Source organism: Aspergillus thermomutatus, assembly GCF_002237265.1.
Source record: "Aspergillus thermomutatus strain HMR AF 39 chromosome Unknown NODE_38, whole genome shotgun sequence".
Taxonomy (NCBI): domain Eukaryota; kingdom Fungi; phylum Ascomycota; class Eurotiomycetes; order Eurotiales; family Aspergillaceae; genus Aspergillus; species Aspergillus thermomutatus.
This window is the reverse complement of record NW_020798087.1, coordinates 66886-84046: the sequence shown is the minus strand read 5'-3', so window position 1 is coordinate 84046 and position 17161 is coordinate 66886. Positions and strand designations below refer to the sequence as shown.

Below are 17161 nucleotides of genomic sequence, written 5' to 3'. Positions count from 1 at the left end.
GAATCGAGTAATTTTTTTACTGCCTGAGTATTGACGACAGGAAAAACGGAGTATAGCCCAGCCTTGGAGAAGTGGTGTACACAGCGTTGTATCAAGTCAATCGGTGGCCATTTTTGGGATATGGTTCTTTTTGATTCTACAGGAGCCTGCAGCTTGAATGATTGCGATAGGTGGTATAAGAGCCGGTCGATATCGAGATGCGAGCCAGTCTGCTGGTGAACAACAACAGAGAATGACGCTCTTTGAGCTGATTGACTCGTTCCTATCCCGCAGTGCGCAATGTGCCATTGGAACATGCCCAGTGCTGTGTCACAATCGTATAGATCTGGTAGATAGTCGGCGGCCAGATTTTGAGGAGGAAAATATTCAGGACATGCTGAATCATTGCTTCTGTCGCTTTGATGCGATTTCGTGCTGCTATTTTGAGCTGCTAGCAAAGCTTCCAGCTCCCGGATTTGCGCTTCGGCTTCGGCAAGCCGTCTGAAGAGATGTGAGCCTTACGGGAAAAAGAAGAGTCCGGGTTTCTTACGTCTTAGTGTCTTTCCTCTGTGGCGGAGGCGAGCTCTGAGTGAAAATACAAGGCACCGATGCAAGACGACAGGTTTCACAGGCCGGCTTAGCATTATCACACCGAATCTGTCAATCGATTGCGGTGAGTGGCTGGTGTCCTTCTGGTACACGAGTGTAGGTCTAGACTAGATGTATCCAGACCACGTACCTTTCTCTGTCGACACAGATCACAAGCAGTCCGTACCCTACCACCCCGTCGAGTGGGAAACGAGCCACTCATCTCTGACCAATTTCAAGCCATGGACTTTCACATGGAGTGCTGTAGGCCGTACACCGGTCCAATAGGTGAAGGTCAAGTGGCTACCACGCCGGATATGCTGAGAAAGCGGAAATCATTAATTTCAGCCCATATAAGAAGTTGAAACGTTGATGAGTCATCGGGAATGGTCTTGCTCCGGAATAACGTGCCTATCAAGGATCACCATTTGGGGCTTCCACAACGGGAAAACACAGTTGCAGATCATGATTCATGAGGGATCTTGGCAGAAAATGCTCATGCAGACACCTAATTGTACCTGATCTACCCGTCACTATTCCCCATCCACCATTACCTTTATCATTCATGCGATTCGTCAGGCTGTATTCCACCCTAGGCTTCTAAGCATATAGCACAAAAGGTAGTACTGCTCTATTTTTGATGACCTATCAAGGATCAAACCTCGATTCATTGGACTTCTGTCAGTCTCAGGCTAAAGTGACTGACGACAGTGATGACGAGTCATTATGCTTCTGGAGCTCAGGTATGGACTCTACTACTTCATCAGGAAAAAGCACTTCTCGATTCAGGAGGGAAGAGAGGTATAAAGTCGCCCTTCGCCGTAGAGGATTGGAAGTCATCAACCACATCTTAAGCAAGCAAATACGGCGTTCTCTCGTCTGTCTCCTGTGTTCCGACAATGCATCCCTCCCAACTTGGAAAGCTGGCTGTTGTAGTCATGGCTGGGCTTGCAATTGCTCATCCTGGTGCTCACGAGCCTAGCTCCTATGCAGACATGACCAAGCGAAACTTTCTCCACAACGCCCGACGAAGCCTGGACCAGTGTGCTGACCACCTGGAGCGACGTGGAGTCCATGCTCGTGCTGAAGCTCGCCTTGCTGCCTTGTTCGACAAGTATAAAAGGCGATCCCTTGCCGTCCGTGACACAGACAAAGTGGTGAATACTTCCCACCATTCCAATTTGGACGTTTCGCCAAACACCCCGGAGACAGAACTCTTCTCCAAGAATCCAGTCTGCATTCTTGCTCCCGAGGGCGAAATTGGACCCTTTTGGGTAAAGGGCGAATTGATCCGGCATGATATTTCTGATGGCCAGGCAGGCATCCCCATCATCATTGATGGACAGTTCATCGACATCAACACCTGCGAGCCCATCCAAGATCTCTACTGGGATGTCTGGAACTGCAATGCCACTGGTGTCTATTCCGGCGTCCAGAGCAGCATGAATGGCAATGGTAACGACGCCTCGAATCTGGACAAGACCTTCTTGCGTGGCATCCAGAAGACCGATGCGGATGGAGTGGCGGGCTTCAAGACTGTATTCCCCGGACATTATTCTGGCCGTGCAACCCATGTTCACGTCGTCGCGCATCTTAATGCAACGCTCCTGCCTAACAACACGTTGACCGGCGGCTACGTCCCTCACATTGGTCAGCTGTTCTTTGACCAGGACTTGATCTACAAAGTCGAGGCTACCTACCCCTACAACACCAGCACTGTGTCCATCACCAAGAATGCAGACGACCACGTTGTCCAAGGCGAGACCGAGGATAGCAACTCGGATCCGTTCTTTGAGTATGCCTATCTGGGTGACTCCATTGAAGATGGCCTTCTCGCTTGGGTCACCCTGGGAGTCAATGTAACGGCCAACCACGACTCGGCTGTTTCATACGCTGCTACCCTTACATTTGATGGTGGTGTCGCAAACGAAGATAGCGCCGGAGGGGTCCAGATTCCCTCTAACTCGGCTGGAGCAATGCCGTCCGCATGATAGCCAGCGAGCGTTATGTTCAACAATATTCTAGCTTTGGGGCAGCGTTTCTCAGAGTTCATGGAATGGAGCTTTCAGAGCGCCTACTTCAGGACCATGATCCTTCTTTGGAACGTCTGCAGATCACCGGCTTCATGCCTATGCTTCACTGTTTTCAACAAACAGTTTTCATCATTCTATGGAGTATACTTGTAACCTACATAGTCTTTCATTCAATCCAGTCACAGTTCTCTACCTGGTACCTTCGTGATTTTGATTCCCCAGGAATTAAGTTCAAGTATGCTACGAATAGTGATGACTGTTTCAGAAACATCGATGTTTAAACAAGCAACCTGAGCTCAACCGCTTAGTGCGGCGGGACACCTTGAACAGTAGCGATGAATCGGCATGACTTGTACATCCTGGCAGCTGCCATAGCCTGTACGGACACTGAGGATAAGCCATTAGGCGCTGTCCTTCTAGGCGCTGAGCATATCATGCGCTCAACGAATGCAGCGGACTTCATGTTCCATCTGACTATAGGCGGTCTGACATTGAAGAGGTTTCATGGCTTTTTCCTTTTCTTTTCTTCTCACGATTTTCTCTCTGTTGAGTAGTTTTATGTCGTTCATGGACTCCTGTGATTTGGGTGACCATTTCAATAAGCAGGGCACCCGTAAGCCGGGGCTTGAATTCTTGCTGGGTTCATCTCTATGAGCCAGAGCTAGCAGTTTTGAATAGATTGTCGTGAGCCAAGAATCAAGATGACAAAAGAATAAGCATGAAATGGACTCTTCACCTGATCGCAGCTTTGTTCCTCCCACCACTGATATGCCTTTCACTATTCTACTTTCAGGCATGATGGCGAAGTGTATGATGACCTGCGGCGAATAGCGCTGCTACGAGTCCAACTATGTAACCCAAGGAATTGCCAAGCATTTTTTTAGATCGCTCCGACGGACAATCAGTGCTTTCCCATTGGACATAATGAGTAAAAGCCACGGCAATTACTTCCCATATTGTACACCCAAGACTGGCGTGTACCGACGCCAATCTAAAAGTCTTGGTGAAGTAGATTCTGCAACAAAAGACGCGGAGATCCGACGGAGAGGTCCCTTAAATCTTCATCAAGATTGCTCCCATGTCGACTTTTCCAATCAACCATGCAGATCGTTATCTTCAGCATTTCCTCAGGGGGTCATGCACTATATTGAGAGTCCACTCCGCAATGCTTACAGATGACTGTTATCATTGCTAAAGTAATGGTCTCGGGCCAGCGATGCGGGGAAATGGGCAGTTGTCTGTTCTTGCAACATCCCATGATGTGTATAGCCCCGGACTGCGTCGGGCCAAGATTGGACAGTTCTATGCTTGATGGTGACCTGAAGCTGATGGGAAATGAAGGATTAGTAGCGCCAGATGCTCTGGTATAAATACTCCAGCTGAAGCTCATAGATCTCTCACCATGAGCACCTCACTCTGGACCTGGTATTCTTCTCCTTCAGATCAACTTCGTCAAAATGCGAGGTCTTCTTCTGGCCGGGGCTCTTGCCCTACCTGCTTCTGTCTTTGCCCATCCTGCTCAGCAGTCTCAAGGACTCCATCGGCGTACTGTCGATTTGAACGCTTTCCGCTTGAAGTCCATGGCAAAGTATGTCAATGCGACAGAGACCAGCGGCGATGCTCCGTCCTCCTTTGCTCCTTTCGTGCAGCAAAGCTACGTGGAGGTCGCGACTCAGCATGTCAAGACAATTGTCCCTGACGCTACTTTCCGCGTTGTTGATGACCACTATGTTGGTGACAATGGTGTCGCCCACGTCCATTTCCGCCAGACAGCCAACGGTCTCGATATCGACAATGCCGATTTCAATGTCAATGTATGCATCGTTCCAAGAAGTGTATGCCTCTCGCTAATTCAGGTGTGCAGGTTGGAAAAGACGGAAAGGTCTTTTCCTATGGCAACTCTTTCTACACCGGCAAGATCCCAAGTTCGACTTCATTGACCAGGCGCGACTTCTCCGACCCTGTGACTGCTCTCAAAGGAACGAAAAATACACTGCAGCTTCCCATCGCTGTGGATAGCGCGTCTTCCCAGCGCGCAGAAGAGAAGGAGTCGTACATTTTCAAGGGGGTCTCCGGAACTGTCTCCGATCCCAAGGCGAAACTGGTATACTTTGCCAAGGCCGATGGAGAGCTCGCCTTGACATGGAGAGTTGAGACGGACATTGATAGCAACTGGCTCTTGACCTACATCGATGCCAAGAGCGGCCAGGAGATCCATGGTGTGGTTGACTATGTCGCTGAAGCGGACTACCAAGTATAGTGAGTATGGCGGAGTCAATTCCAGTCGAGGAAGCATGACTGACATTGATTGCCAGCGCATGGGGAATCAATGATCCAACTGAGGGCTCGCGTACCGTGATCAGCAACCCATGGGACTTGACTGCGTCGGAATTCACCTGGAACAGCGATGGCAGCACAGAGTATACCACTTCTCGCGGCAACAACGGGATTGCCCAATCCAACCCCAGTGGTGGAACAAGCTACCTGAACAACTATCGCCCTAATAGCTCAAGCTTGTCGTTCAAGTACCCTTACTCCACGAGCTCGACGCCTCCATCATCCTACATCGATGCATCGATCATCCAGCTATTCTACACGGCCAATACCTATCATGATCTGCTGTACACCCTGGGCTTCAACGAGAAGGCCGGTAATTTCGAGTACAACACCAATGGGCAAGGCGGGCGTGGAAGCGACTATGTGATTCTCAACGCCCAGGATGGCTCTGGCACCAACAACGCCAACTTTGCGACGCCTCCCGATGGACAGCCAGGCCGCATGCGCATGTATGTCTGGACTGAGTCGACGCCGTACCGGGACGGCTCGTTTGAGGCCGGAATTGTCATTCATGAATATACCCACGGTCGTATGTATAGCCCTTGGCTCATTCTCGAGAATCCTGGTGTCGAGACTGACATCCTTAGTGTCCAACCGACTCACTGGAGGACCTGCCAACTCCAACTGCCTGAATGCCCTCGAGTCGGGCGGCATGGGTGAAGGCTGGGGAGATTTCATGGCCACCGCAATCCGACTCAAGGCCGGTGATACGCGCTCGACTGACTACACCATGGGAGAATGGGCTGCGAACAGGCCCGGCGGGATCCGCGCTTACCCCTACTCGACCTCGTTGAGTACCAATCCTCTCACATACACCAGCCTGAACTCCCTGAACGAGGTACATGCCATCGGTACAGCCTGGACGACAATGCTGTACGAGATGATGTGGAATTTGATTGATAAATATGGCAAAAATGATACGCCGAAGCCCACGTTCCGCGACGGTGTGCCGACAGATGGCAAGTACCTCGCCATGAAATTGGTCATTGATGGCATGGCTTTGTAAGTCTTGACCTTTGGGATCCTGTTCGAGGGTCAATCATGTCACTAATCACGATACAGGCAACCGTGCAATCCCAACTTCGTCCAAGCCCGTGATGCCATCCTTGATGCTGACACTGCTCTCACTGGTGGTGCCAACCAGTGTGAGATCTGGAAAGCATTCGCCAAGCGAGGTTTGGGTTCTGGTGCCAAGTACAGCTCAAGGAGTCGGGTTGGAAGCACTCAGGTTCCCAGTGGTGTTTGTTGAGTAAGAAAATAGTCTTTGTGCCATGCCATGCAGAGCAATAAGGGGTAGTCTTGGCAATGTTACGTTGTATCGCCGGTTAAATTGCCTAAGTCCCAAGTGTTATGCACCCCATAAGGCCGTAATGGAGGGGAAACGGGGGAACCTCCAAAGCGCGCCATGGACAAGACACCATGCACCATTCCTAGGTAGTTTGCTGGTATAATAACTCCGTACCTGTCATCATTTCAGGACTGGAAATGAGCATGTCAGGATGGACCAATTGATTCTGGGGGGTTTATAGCCAAGGAAATAGCCGAGCACAGACCCAACAAGGTGTCTCGAACACTGCCAATTACTGGCAGGATCAGGATTAACGGTTATCCCAAAAAGGTTTACGGCAGGGACCATTCTAAGACCATTTGATGTTCGATGATGGGTTCATCTACCCTGCCAGGCTACTACTGTTGGTTCATTCCCGAGGGATTGTAGAGCAATTCCAAGCAATTGAGTACTTAATCCTCGTGGGCCCCGTTTCCATCTTCCAACTGGCAAAGCTTCTGTCCAACTACTAGTCATTCTTTCATTCATTCATTCATTGCTTTGCATTGTCACCAGTCACTCTTTGGAAGTTCCGTTCAATATAATACTTTAAAAGAAGCTTCTCTTTCCTATCTGCCATTTTGTTCCGATAGTGGACTCCACAATCTCGTCTCCGCGAATAAAAGCCAACCTAAGCAAAAGAATACGAGAATCAACATGATGCGCTCCGTGATTCCCCTGATCGTCTCGCTCGGTTCGTTGGCAGCTGCCATCAACATCACCAGTCCCGCTGCCAACTCGACCTACGCAGCCGGGTCCACCGTCACCGTCGAGTGGACCAGCGTTGATACCGATCCCACCAACTTCAGTCTCTATCTCTGGAACTTTGTCTCCTGGCCACCAACTTATGTTCCGCTGGCTGTGGACATCCCTACGTCGGATCTGTCCTACCCTGTCCAGATCCCCTGCGACACCAACCCCGAATGGGGCTACCAGATCAGCGGCATCAACGGCACCAACGTCTACATCATCTACGCGCAGGGTGACAAGTTCACTGTCTCCGAACCCGTCAACGGCACCGCCTGTGTCGACCCTGCTCCTTTGCCGACGGCTTCCACCTGCCCCAGCGCTGCGGCGTCTACCGTTTATGTCACGGTGAGCCCTACCGGTTCCAGCTCCCGTCTTTTCCATCATTCCTCCCACGTCCTTCCTGCTCCTTCACCCAGCACCACCAGCACTTCCACCTCCAAATATGTGAAGCCCGGAATCGTGCCTAAGACTATTGGTTGGTGTTCAGACTATTCCCACCCTGTGACCTTGGACAAGGTTCCCACCCCGACTCCGTCCGTGGCCAACAATGGAAATGGAAATGGATCCGATGCTTCGCCGGTGGTCACCGCGGCACCTGGCCAGGTCACCGGTGCTCGTGGCCCCCGCGTGAAGACCATCACCACTACTGTGAGCGTGGCAGCTTGTCCGAACGTGGATGCGATTTGATGAGGGTGGAAGTTTCTTCAACGGAGCAGTTCAGACTCAATTTCTTCATGCCCATGTACTTTCTTCCAGTATCTATACTTCTGAGTACCCATTGTAGGGGAATATATTTTATGTAACAATAGCTAGGCTATCCTCACTATACCTAGATTCTGATCTGCCTAGCATATATTTCATGTCTCTGCATATCGAAAGAAGATATGGAGTGATTCTTTTCTCAGTATGATAGATTGCTAGCTAGTCAAAGGTGAACAATTATGGATTTGTCCCGAATGAAGGCTTGCCGAGGGTGTCATACTTAAGAAGACTGGGGTACGACCTAGGATAAACGAAGAAGTGAATGAAATCAGTCACCAAACATTCCTTTGGACATTCTGCTAGAGTCTTGGACTCTTGTAATAGATATATGAATAACCAAGACAAAACAAGAACTTGGGCCAAGAAATCCACTCCCTCATATCTTCTGGTCTAAATATGGCTGGTCCCTCGCCGATCGACGCCAGATGTGACATTGCCCGGCTATTTTTGGGATACGAAGACTGCCCTGACAGTCAATGTGCAGGAACACGAACGCTAAGCTTCGTATTATGGTTGCATCCGAGATCAGCCATCCCGACCACTCCAGAAATGGTCAAGCCGGGACATCAGTCGATATCTTTCACGAGATGCATACGAGATTGGACCCTCGATCTTGCAGTTGGGGCCAAAAAACCCCCAAGAGGCCCTCATTCTGCGAGCCATTGCTCTCGTATACAGACCTGGGCTGTTTGAAGTAATTTCCGAGGCAGAACCGCAGCGAATCTCATTTGTCCTTACCCTCTTTTTACACGAGGACATTGATGATCGCCGTACTCATGACGGAGTATGGGAACATTACTGGCTCTCAGGGAGAGGACAAGGGCAGACTTGAGGTTTTGATGATCTCAAAGATCATGCAAAGGTGAGCATGGATCGCTCCAGGTCCGCTGTATAAAAGACGTCTGCACCCTCGAGTTTGGGTCATTCCCATCAGCATCAACATCTTCAGTCTTTCAAGATCAAGGCAATTACTAAAACCACCTGATCCTCAACACCTCTTTCAACATCAAAAGTCGTCATGTTGTACCTTCCTCTCGTTGCCCTCTCCTTTGCTGCCACCGTTCCTCTGGTGAGCGCATACCCCATCACTGGCGATGGTGTCAACTGCCGCTCTGGTCCTGGCACCAACCATGCCGTGGTCAAGTCTTACCCCAAGGGCCATGAGATCTCCATTGTCTGCCAGGCTGCCGGCACCAACGTCAAGGGAGATGAGCTCTGGGACAAGACGTCCGACGGCTGCTATGTCGCCGATTACTACGTGAAGACCGGTACCACTGGCTATGTCACCAAGCACTGCGATGGCGGCAGTGATGGTGGCAGCGGCGGCGGCAGCGGCAATCTTCCCGGTCTCACTGCCACTCAGTCCTCTCACGCTCATGCAATCATCGGTGAAGCAAAGAAGGAAGGCCTGGGTCGTCAAGGCTGTCTGGCTGGTATTGCAACTGGCTTGGTCGAGGTGAGTACCTATTCCTCTTCATTGCATCGGCAATTATGATCATTGTACTGATGGTGAGCTATTATAGTCCAATCTTTTGATCTATGCCAATAGCAAGGTACCCGAGTCGCTCAAATACCACCATGATGCCGTCGGCCACGACTACGACAGCGTGGGCATCTTCCAGCAACGTGCTGTCTACTACCCCAACATCGCTGCTGACATGGACCCTGCACGCTCTGCGGCTCAGTTCTTTGCCAAGATGAAGAATATCAGCGGCTGGAAGACGATGGATGTCGGCAAGCTTTGCCAGAAGGTGCAGGTCTCCGCCTACCCCGATCGGTATGCGCAACGTGTGCCTGCTGCTGAGAAGATCTGCGCTGCTGGTGGACTGTAGACAATGCATGATACTTTGCACTTCTTTCAATTCTGTTTCTCAATGGATGTGAGCAACAGCGCATAGAGAAGACCACTAGACCGGTCGAGTCTTGTTTTGGGTTGTCTTCATCTACCTTACCATTCCACATCATCGCCTTTGGTTGGATCATGTATATTTGACTCTTATTCTATATTTCGTCTTCTATCTCGATTTTCACACTCTTCATTTGTCGACAGCAATTTGATCCTTGCTTCAATGAGAACCCGCGCTTACTGTATAGCTGACCTTAGACTTGCCAGCCTTCCTCGTAATCTTCCTCACTGTAGTCGGCCCACATAAGTCAGTCGTATCGACATGAGTCCCTCCACAGGGATACACTTCGGCTCCTACGACGTTGACAACGCGGAACTTCTCGCCGGGAGCGACGAGACTGCGATCGGGCAGCAATCGCTCCAGTCCTCGTTTTCGAAAATCCTCCTCATCCCACCATTCCACCTCGACAGGCAGCTTGGCCGCTACAAACTCATTCACTTTCTGCTGGATCGGGTCCTTCCATTTCCCCTCGATGACGCCCTGGAACTCGCACGCCGCCGAGTCAGGGAAATGCGAGGCCTTGAGTTCCTCGAAGTCCTCCACCTCCTTTTCCAAAAGGTGCCGGACCGCGGCGCCGAGGACATGGCCCGCCGTGTGCAGGCGCGAGTACAACAGACGCTTATCAGTGTCGATCGCCTGTTCGACCGTGTCGCCCTCGGAGAAGACGGTGGATGCTGTGGTGAACCGACCAAAGTGGAGGACTTGTCCCTCCCGCACTGCGTCCATGCGGACGGCTGCGACCGTGAACGCAGCCCCCGAGGCGCTGGTCATGGTGCCCTCATCCGACGGCTGGCCGCCGCCCTGGGGATGGAAAATGGTCTGATCTGTGACGACAACGTGATCTGCATCGGTGCCTTGTTTGAAGAGCTGCCGGTTCGATTCTTCCAAGGCCGGGAAAGGGTGGATTGCCCTCACGATGGTTTGAAGATTGTGGAGCTTGGCATTGTGCTGGAAGGCCAGAAAAGTGCGAACGGTCGAGGTCATATCAATGAAAGTAGATTTCCTAGTGAATTTAAGACTTAGAATCAGATAGTACAAATGAGAGCTCCTTAAGGTACTATTGAAGTGAAGAGCTGCTCTTCGTTCTTTTTCCTTCGCCCGTCTTCTCTGCGAATCTCCCCTCAGCGCAGTCTGAGTCACCTCACCCAACGGGGAATAGCTTATTTCCTGTCAGAATGACGATTATTCCGAAGGACAAGGCATGAAGATTCGATCTGTGGATCATTATAGCGCTTTAACCACATAGTAAAGCAAAACCGGCGCTTTTAAGTAATTTCAAGATGCAGACCCCATTCTGACCGTAAAAGGGCCGACCGTCAACAACGCGACGGAAACGTCGAGCGAGCAGTGAACAGAATCAAATCAAACAAGATGCAGTTGCAGTCTGAGCCAAAGACTTGGGATATGGCTAAATGTACTTGAGCTGTCGCATAGAGCGCAGCATCATAAACACACCATACAAAGTGGCGTAGATGCCTCCTCCGGCTGTGGCCCAGGCAGGTGCCTGCAAACGCAAGGACGAGAGGGGAATGGGGCCTGGCGTTTTGTAGGTATCCGACCGGACGATGTGCTTGCGCTTTTGACTGGTGTCTGGAAGACAAGTTGTTTGCATCCTGGTTAACCCAGTTGCTGTTGACCTTCACCATCTCGCAAGTGGCATACCTGGGGTCTGAAGCCTCTGCTTTAGACTACTAAAGAGAGGCCTCGAACGACCGACAATTGCTTGGTACATGGTTCGTGGTAGATCTCAATCGGAGGCAATATCTTGTCAGTATTGTGAAGTAGGTTGGATATTGTACATTGATTGTACATTGAAATCAGTCGACACCAAGATATTATTATAAGCGCCGAAAACCAGCGACGATAGGACAAAGGTCTCAGTACAAAAAGAGTTCCGGGGGCGACTTGAGGACGATCAAGCAGTCATAAGACCCAGCATTTAGTGTTGTGGCGAACCATCATGACATCCCCGGATTTGAGAAAATGCAAAAGAATCCACCATCATACCAAGGTACAATGCTGTCAGGGAGAAATAAACAGCCAGTCAGTGGTTGGGAGAGTCGCTGCTCTCATCGACTATCCAATCGCTTTTCACAATTCCTCAGCCACATTCAGGGTATTGATATTGACTTGACAGAGCCTAGATCAACAGATGTCTGTCGATTCAAGCTTCTCAAGCCAGAGTCATCAACAAGATTGTGAGCATCTGAACGAGTGCGTCTCAGGGATTGAGCTCCGACGAGCGTGACTCGAGCGCCGTGTTGTGTTGCCGATCAGACTAATAATGCTAGATACTTCCTACTAGTAACTAAAAACTATATAGTAATAGCTTTATTTCCCATCATTAATCCTACCGACATGTAGAAGTGTACCCAGTTACTTTCACTGTTAGGTGTAGATACTCTGTTTTATAGAAGGAAGCGTGCTAGTTAGGGACCTTGGACTAGTCGATGGCCAGATCAGGGGATATGTGGGCAAACAGGAAAATAAGTATCTTCCTATAGGGGTCTCAAGGTGAACCTACCTCTGTGATTTGATTGACAGACAATCCAGGTTCCACCATTACTCCATCTCTCAAGAAATCAAGCGGCATCCAGACAAGATGACCTTTGATCTCATCTAACTTCTCCCTAACGATGCGGGCGGGCAAGAACGGGTCTTGCAGATGGTCCTGCTTGACAGTTTTCCAGGCGCAAACAGATTAAAATCCTCAAAGGTCTTGATATTATTGTCCGGCACAGCATGGAAGAGAAATCGAAAGATTTCTGTGTATGTGGTGGCCTGTCTCGTCTATGTGTCCCACAGCTCGTCACTCAGTGGATCAGTCACAAAGTCATTCTCTGGCCCCTTGATATTGTCGTCCGTACAATCCCACTGACAGTCTCCCGGGGGTTGGGCGCCTGGGTCATTACTTGCATTGATATTCTGGGGTGGTAGCAAACCGAGGTGTTTGCGCCATATTTTGCGTCGTAATGTCGCAGCTAGCTGTGATGCTTTGTAGGGTTTGCCGTGCATAGTACTGTCAATCATGTTGCTGTCCTCCATGACAACAGCCAGCTCACTATCATGGTACCCAAGTTGCGACAGTTGAAGGTATTACCTCTGAGTGAAGAAAAGTTTAGCGCACCAGGCACATACCCTATCATTAATATTTGCACTGCCGCAAATAATAGTCCTGTCATCTGCAATCAATAACTTTCCATGGATGTACAGCTCCTCCTGCACAAAGTTTTCCTTCTTGCTTTCCAGGTCACCCTCCCAGGGCTCCTTGGAGACTTTTCGACCACTGAGCATGGTGTCTTCGGATATTAAGGCATGGCTTTTGGTTCTGTTACCTGCACCTATCTCGTCTTACTCTGCTTTGAATTTGGTAGTTGGCTGATCATAGATATTGCGGGGATCTCTAGACGATCCTTGGATATGTGCGTACCAGTTCCATGGTTTTCTGGACAGCCAGTTGACTCGGCTGCATACGGACGCCAGGTGCTCTCTCATGTTATGGCATGCTGTAAAGCTCAGCCAATATAGTAATGGCGGGCCTATTGGATTTACAGCTTACATGATGTCCAAGATAATCTCACCTGTTGACTGGGAAGGAAATCCAAGAATGGGGATTACTCAAGCAATTATTCGGATGGAATATGACTTAACGAGGGCAAGTCATAATTCTGGGCAGTCAGCAGAGTTTCAATGAATGCCTGGGAATGCATATAGTCATTCTATTTCCACTGGACAACATGTCCAACCCACTCTTTGCTCAGTGTATCTTATAAATAAGACGGATGCAGATAACTGACTCGATCGGGATAGCCTTGCATATAGGGTCCTAATGGGCCAGAGGGGTCCAATCTAATGATGTGGGCATATTCCATGGTTCTAGAGCCTTGTCCTTTCCCACCTCCAGTCACCCCCATCTGTGGAACATACTCAGGGAGATCTGAACATCACTCTAGTTTCCTCTCACCTTGCAGTTTTGAAAGAAACACAGTATTTCTGCCATATTCCACTGCGCTACTGATCTTTAACTCAAAGATCCTACTACCTGTACGTGTTGAGGTATAAGTATCTCTTGGCGGCCAGCTGTGATATAAATTCCCTTATCAACTCTGTTTATTGTAAATACTGTTGTCCCCAGAATGTTCTTCTAAGTAAAATCCTTCTGATCAGTCTCAAAATCTATCATTATCATCAGAATGCCTGAACCTGCTCCGCCTCAACCTGTACAGCCTGAGCGGGCTCCGCAAGACTCTGCCAGGTATGTGTCTCTGTTCCTTTCATGATTCCAGATCCTTTGCATCTGATGCCAGAAATTGCGGAATATTCTTTTTTTTAATCCGTCAATCACTAATAAACTATGTTCAGTCACGTCTGCAAACTCATCTTGGCGGTGTTTCTGCCAGTACTCGCAGTCTTTCTACACAGAGGATGCGACAAAGATCTCTGTATTAATTTCTGTTTAACCATCTTGGGCTGGTTTCCTGGTGTAGTCCATGCAATGTATGTGCCGATGTACCTCTCAATGACTGTCTGAAGAATAATGCTAAGGGAAGATTAGGTATGTCATACTCAACAAACCTGCTGTTTGATAATATACTATTCAAATAACATGAATCTAGTCAGTACTGTTTGCTATTCTTTGCAAGCCTGGGAACTAATCTATTTGTGTTTTCAAAATTGATTATGTTCCGCTACTCTGTCATCGTCTTGTATCCCATGAGGTCCTCCAGAAAAGCTGGATAGGCTGGTGAGCTGGTCCAGGGGAAGTCACTTTTTTTAATATCCAGCAAGTTAGTTCCATCATAATGAATGAATCATTGTTCGTTTTACGAAGATTGTATTAAGCAAAGGAGAGACACCTTACCCCATAGATGGTGGATCATGTGGGATGATCCTCAGCGCCATATCATAATTAGTATACTATGCAAGAAATACTTCATAGAGCTCTAAGGAGCAGGTCAAGCCATGCTAATATTGAATTCCCCTCTTTTTACTAGATAAGGAATTGTCAGATGAGATGGAAATTACTAGTGGAGTTTAAAGGTCTCCAATGTCATAACAATACACCATATATTCTCAAATACACCTCATTCTTAAGCTGCAGCTGGAAGAACCCAGGTAGTCACAGATTGACTAGGAATATTCCCGCTCCACTTCTCGCCGCTCTGAGTAGTGACAGTCACGTAGACATCGTTGCTAAAAGTGTTCTCAATGACTACTGTGCGGGTTCCATCGGGGTTCAGCGAAGCCACTGACTGCACACCTCCACTGCCAGAATATGTGTAGCTCCCACTGCCATTGAGCACGATTGCCCCAGGCGGCATGAACTTGCTAAATTGTGCCATCATGTAGTATGCGGTGTTGAGTGTGTAGCCACCGTTGTTAATGGTCACTAAGCCTTGACATGTCGCGCAGCCGCCAGTGGACAGGTGTGGACCATCCTGGGCGTTGGTCCCCAGAGTCCATGCTGCAACTCCCGAGGCCCAGTTCTGCAGGGGACCCATGGTGAAGTCAGCCGCCTGATGCCATGAGCCAGATGCGGGAGTCCAGCACTCAGTCATGTATTGCTTAACTCCAGGGTTCGTGTTGTGGAACTGGCTTAGCACGGTCCAGTCGACGTTTGGAGCGTAGCAGTGCCAGGCGACCGACTTGACGTACTGACCGGCCTGGTTAATGACGGTCTGAGGATAGGATGTGACATCTGCGATTTGTGAGCTTCTTTCGCTGTCATACCAATGATAACCCCGTACCTGTGTTGTGGTCATAAGCCCAGATCTCGGTATCTAGTCCGGCTTGGGCGAGAGCTGGACCGATGTAGTTTTGAATCAGCTGTGCCGACTCCCAGTCATAGACATACATGGTGGGATAACCGGCCGAGCTAAACAACGGCTCGTTCTGGATGGTAATCGCATCGACGTGGGCACCGAGATTCTTATAGGCTTGAATGTACTTGACAAAGTACTGCGCAAATTGACTGGAATAGCCCGTACTACCGGTTCCACCGCTAGTCAGGTATCCATCGTTCAAGTTGTTGTTGTTCGTATTGCCATCGATGACCCCGTTCAGCTTCATCCACCCGGGTGCGCTCCAGGGAGAGCCGAGGATCTTTAGATTGGGCTGCAGAGACTTCATTGTTGCGAGCATCTTGGCCATTGCCGTTCCTCGGTCGCCCAGATTGAATCCCGACAGCGACGGATCCGCATTGCCCCCATTGTCATCGTACGTGTAGGCTGGATCACCGGACAGATCGGAGGCCCCAATGGTATGTCGCATCAAAGCGAAGTTTGCGCCGGCCGGCGTCATCAATTCATTGAGCAGGTTCTGTAACACGGAGGCAGACAAAGTGTTGAACGAGGTGACCGTGGCATCGGTGACAGCAGCACCAAACCCAACAATAGTTTGTTTGTGACCGGACGAGGTGTCGTCAACGGTCAATTGCCAGGTCGATTCAGAGCCTGGGGTTCCTGCTCCTTTGACCGGAGCTGCTATGGAGGAGAGCTTGTAGTTGCCGGCGGAGTTGGAACAGTATGCAGACGCAGACGCGGCTCGTTTTTCTGGTGAGGCATGGCTCAGGGCTGTCAAGCCAAGCAGAGCGCCAATGGATATGCGCATTTTCAACGAGAAATGTTAGATTGTCTTGCTCTTGGATATTGCTTGGTGTCTCTAGGATGATCAGCGGACAGGCGCATTCAAGACTTTATACCTGCAGTCGAATTCCTAGGCTGGTATTAATTCAGGTCTTGATTTTGGCAAGAATTAAGCCATAATCTCCCTTCCAGTGCATTATTGGCCACTACAATCCAGGTACATCTCTAGAAGCAGGACAAGCATTTCCCCGCTGGGGTACACCGACCATGAAGAATACCACCCACGGAATCAGGATACCACAGTATCATGGACTAATGCAAGCCTCAAACGTCTCAGAAACAAGTTCACTAATCAGTATGGCATTGATCTCCAGCCCCTAAACCAATCCCGTCAGCCTCAAATCCCGGACTTCACCATGACTCGACTTAGCCCTGTTACCTCGGACGGACCTTCGACTTAACAAGGCAAAGCCTGCCCCTGTAAGTAAGCACTATGATCAGCTTTTTAATTAAGGGTGTCATTCTCAGCGGCATGAATATATGCAGGCAGACCTCAGAGACATCCTTATAGTATACACTTGACAATGCCGTTGAAACCCCTGAACAAGATCTCTAGCTCAATCATAAGCCTCTACGCCAGCAGCCGGTGCCCCACAGGAGATGAAACTCCCCGCATCTACAAGACTAGGTACACCGTCTTGTCTTCATCAAAGAGACCAATTTCCTTAAAGGGTAATTAATGCAGAAGTAACTCCATCCCAGATCATCCAAATCTTTGAGAGAAGACACATAGTTTCATGTACATTGCCCTTTTAATATCAGTGAGGACCTTGCTCCCATATATGGTTGTCTCATCGACGGAGGGAGTTAGAAGCAGATGGAAGGGAAGGATGT

General features: G+C 49.5%; 7 protein-coding genes across 7 annotated transcripts; 4 read left to right on the top strand and 3 right to left on the bottom strand.

Annotated features, from left to right (window-relative positions):
- Window positions 1–1466: 1466 nt before the first annotated feature.
- CDV56_107528 (intradiol ring-cleavage dioxygenase) lies at window positions 1467–2558 on the top strand (the record flags this gene model as incomplete). Its single annotated transcript, XM_026761147.1, has 1 exon — window positions 1467–2558. One exon carries the CDS (start codon window positions 1467–1469, stop codon window positions 2556–2558), a length of 1092 nt encoding a protein of 363 aa, XP_026616615.1.
- Window positions 2559–4057: 1499 nt separating this feature from the next.
- On the top strand, window positions 4058–6186 carry CDV56_107366 (extracellular metalloproteinase; the record flags this gene model as incomplete). Its single annotated transcript, XM_026760985.1, has 5 exons — window positions 4058–4414; window positions 4465–4859; window positions 4916–5466; window positions 5525–5939; window positions 6000–6186. 5 exons carry the CDS (start codon window positions 4058–4060, stop codon window positions 6184–6186), a joined length of 1905 nt encoding a protein of 634 aa, XP_026616614.1.
- A 735-nt stretch (window positions 6187–6921) lies between these two features.
- CDV56_107285 (GPI anchored serine-threonine rich family protein) lies at window positions 6922–7701 on the top strand (the record flags this gene model as incomplete). The annotated part of the gene is made up of 1 exon (XM_026760904.1): window positions 6922–7701. One exon carries the CDS (start codon window positions 6922–6924, stop codon window positions 7699–7701), a length of 780 nt encoding a protein of 259 aa, XP_026616613.1.
- A 1093-nt stretch (window positions 7702–8794) lies between these two features.
- On the top strand, window positions 8795–9608 carry CDV56_107204 (uncharacterized protein; the record flags this gene model as incomplete). Its single annotated transcript, XM_026760823.1, has 2 exons — window positions 8795–9232; window positions 9300–9608. The coding sequence occupies 2 exons, from the start codon at window positions 8795–8797 to the stop codon at window positions 9606–9608; spliced, it is 747 nt and encodes a 248-aa protein (XP_026616612.1).
- Window positions 9609–9842: 234 nt separating this feature from the next.
- Window positions 9843–10667, bottom strand: CDV56_107146 (putative alanine--tRNA ligase; the record flags this gene model as incomplete). Its single annotated transcript, XM_026760765.1, has 1 exon — window positions 9843–10667. The coding sequence occupies one exon, from the start codon at window positions 10665–10667 to the stop codon at window positions 9843–9845; it is 825 nt and encodes a 274-aa protein (XP_026616611.1).
- Window positions 10668–12473: 1806 nt separating this feature from the next.
- Window positions 12474–12977, bottom strand: CDV56_107042 (uncharacterized protein; the record flags this gene model as incomplete). The annotated part of the gene is made up of 2 exons (XM_026760661.1): window positions 12474–12722; window positions 12822–12977. 2 exons carry the CDS (start codon window positions 12975–12977, stop codon window positions 12474–12476), a joined length of 405 nt encoding a protein of 134 aa, XP_026616610.1.
- Window positions 12978–14773: 1796 nt separating this feature from the next.
- NEG1 (glycoside hydrolase family 30 protein) lies at window positions 14774–16292 on the bottom strand (the record flags this gene model as incomplete). The annotated part of the gene is made up of 2 exons (XM_026760490.1): window positions 14774–15381; window positions 15431–16292. 2 exons carry the CDS (start codon window positions 16290–16292, stop codon window positions 14774–14776), a joined length of 1470 nt encoding a protein of 489 aa, XP_026616609.1.
- Between the last annotated feature and the right edge of the window lie 869 nt (window positions 16293–17161).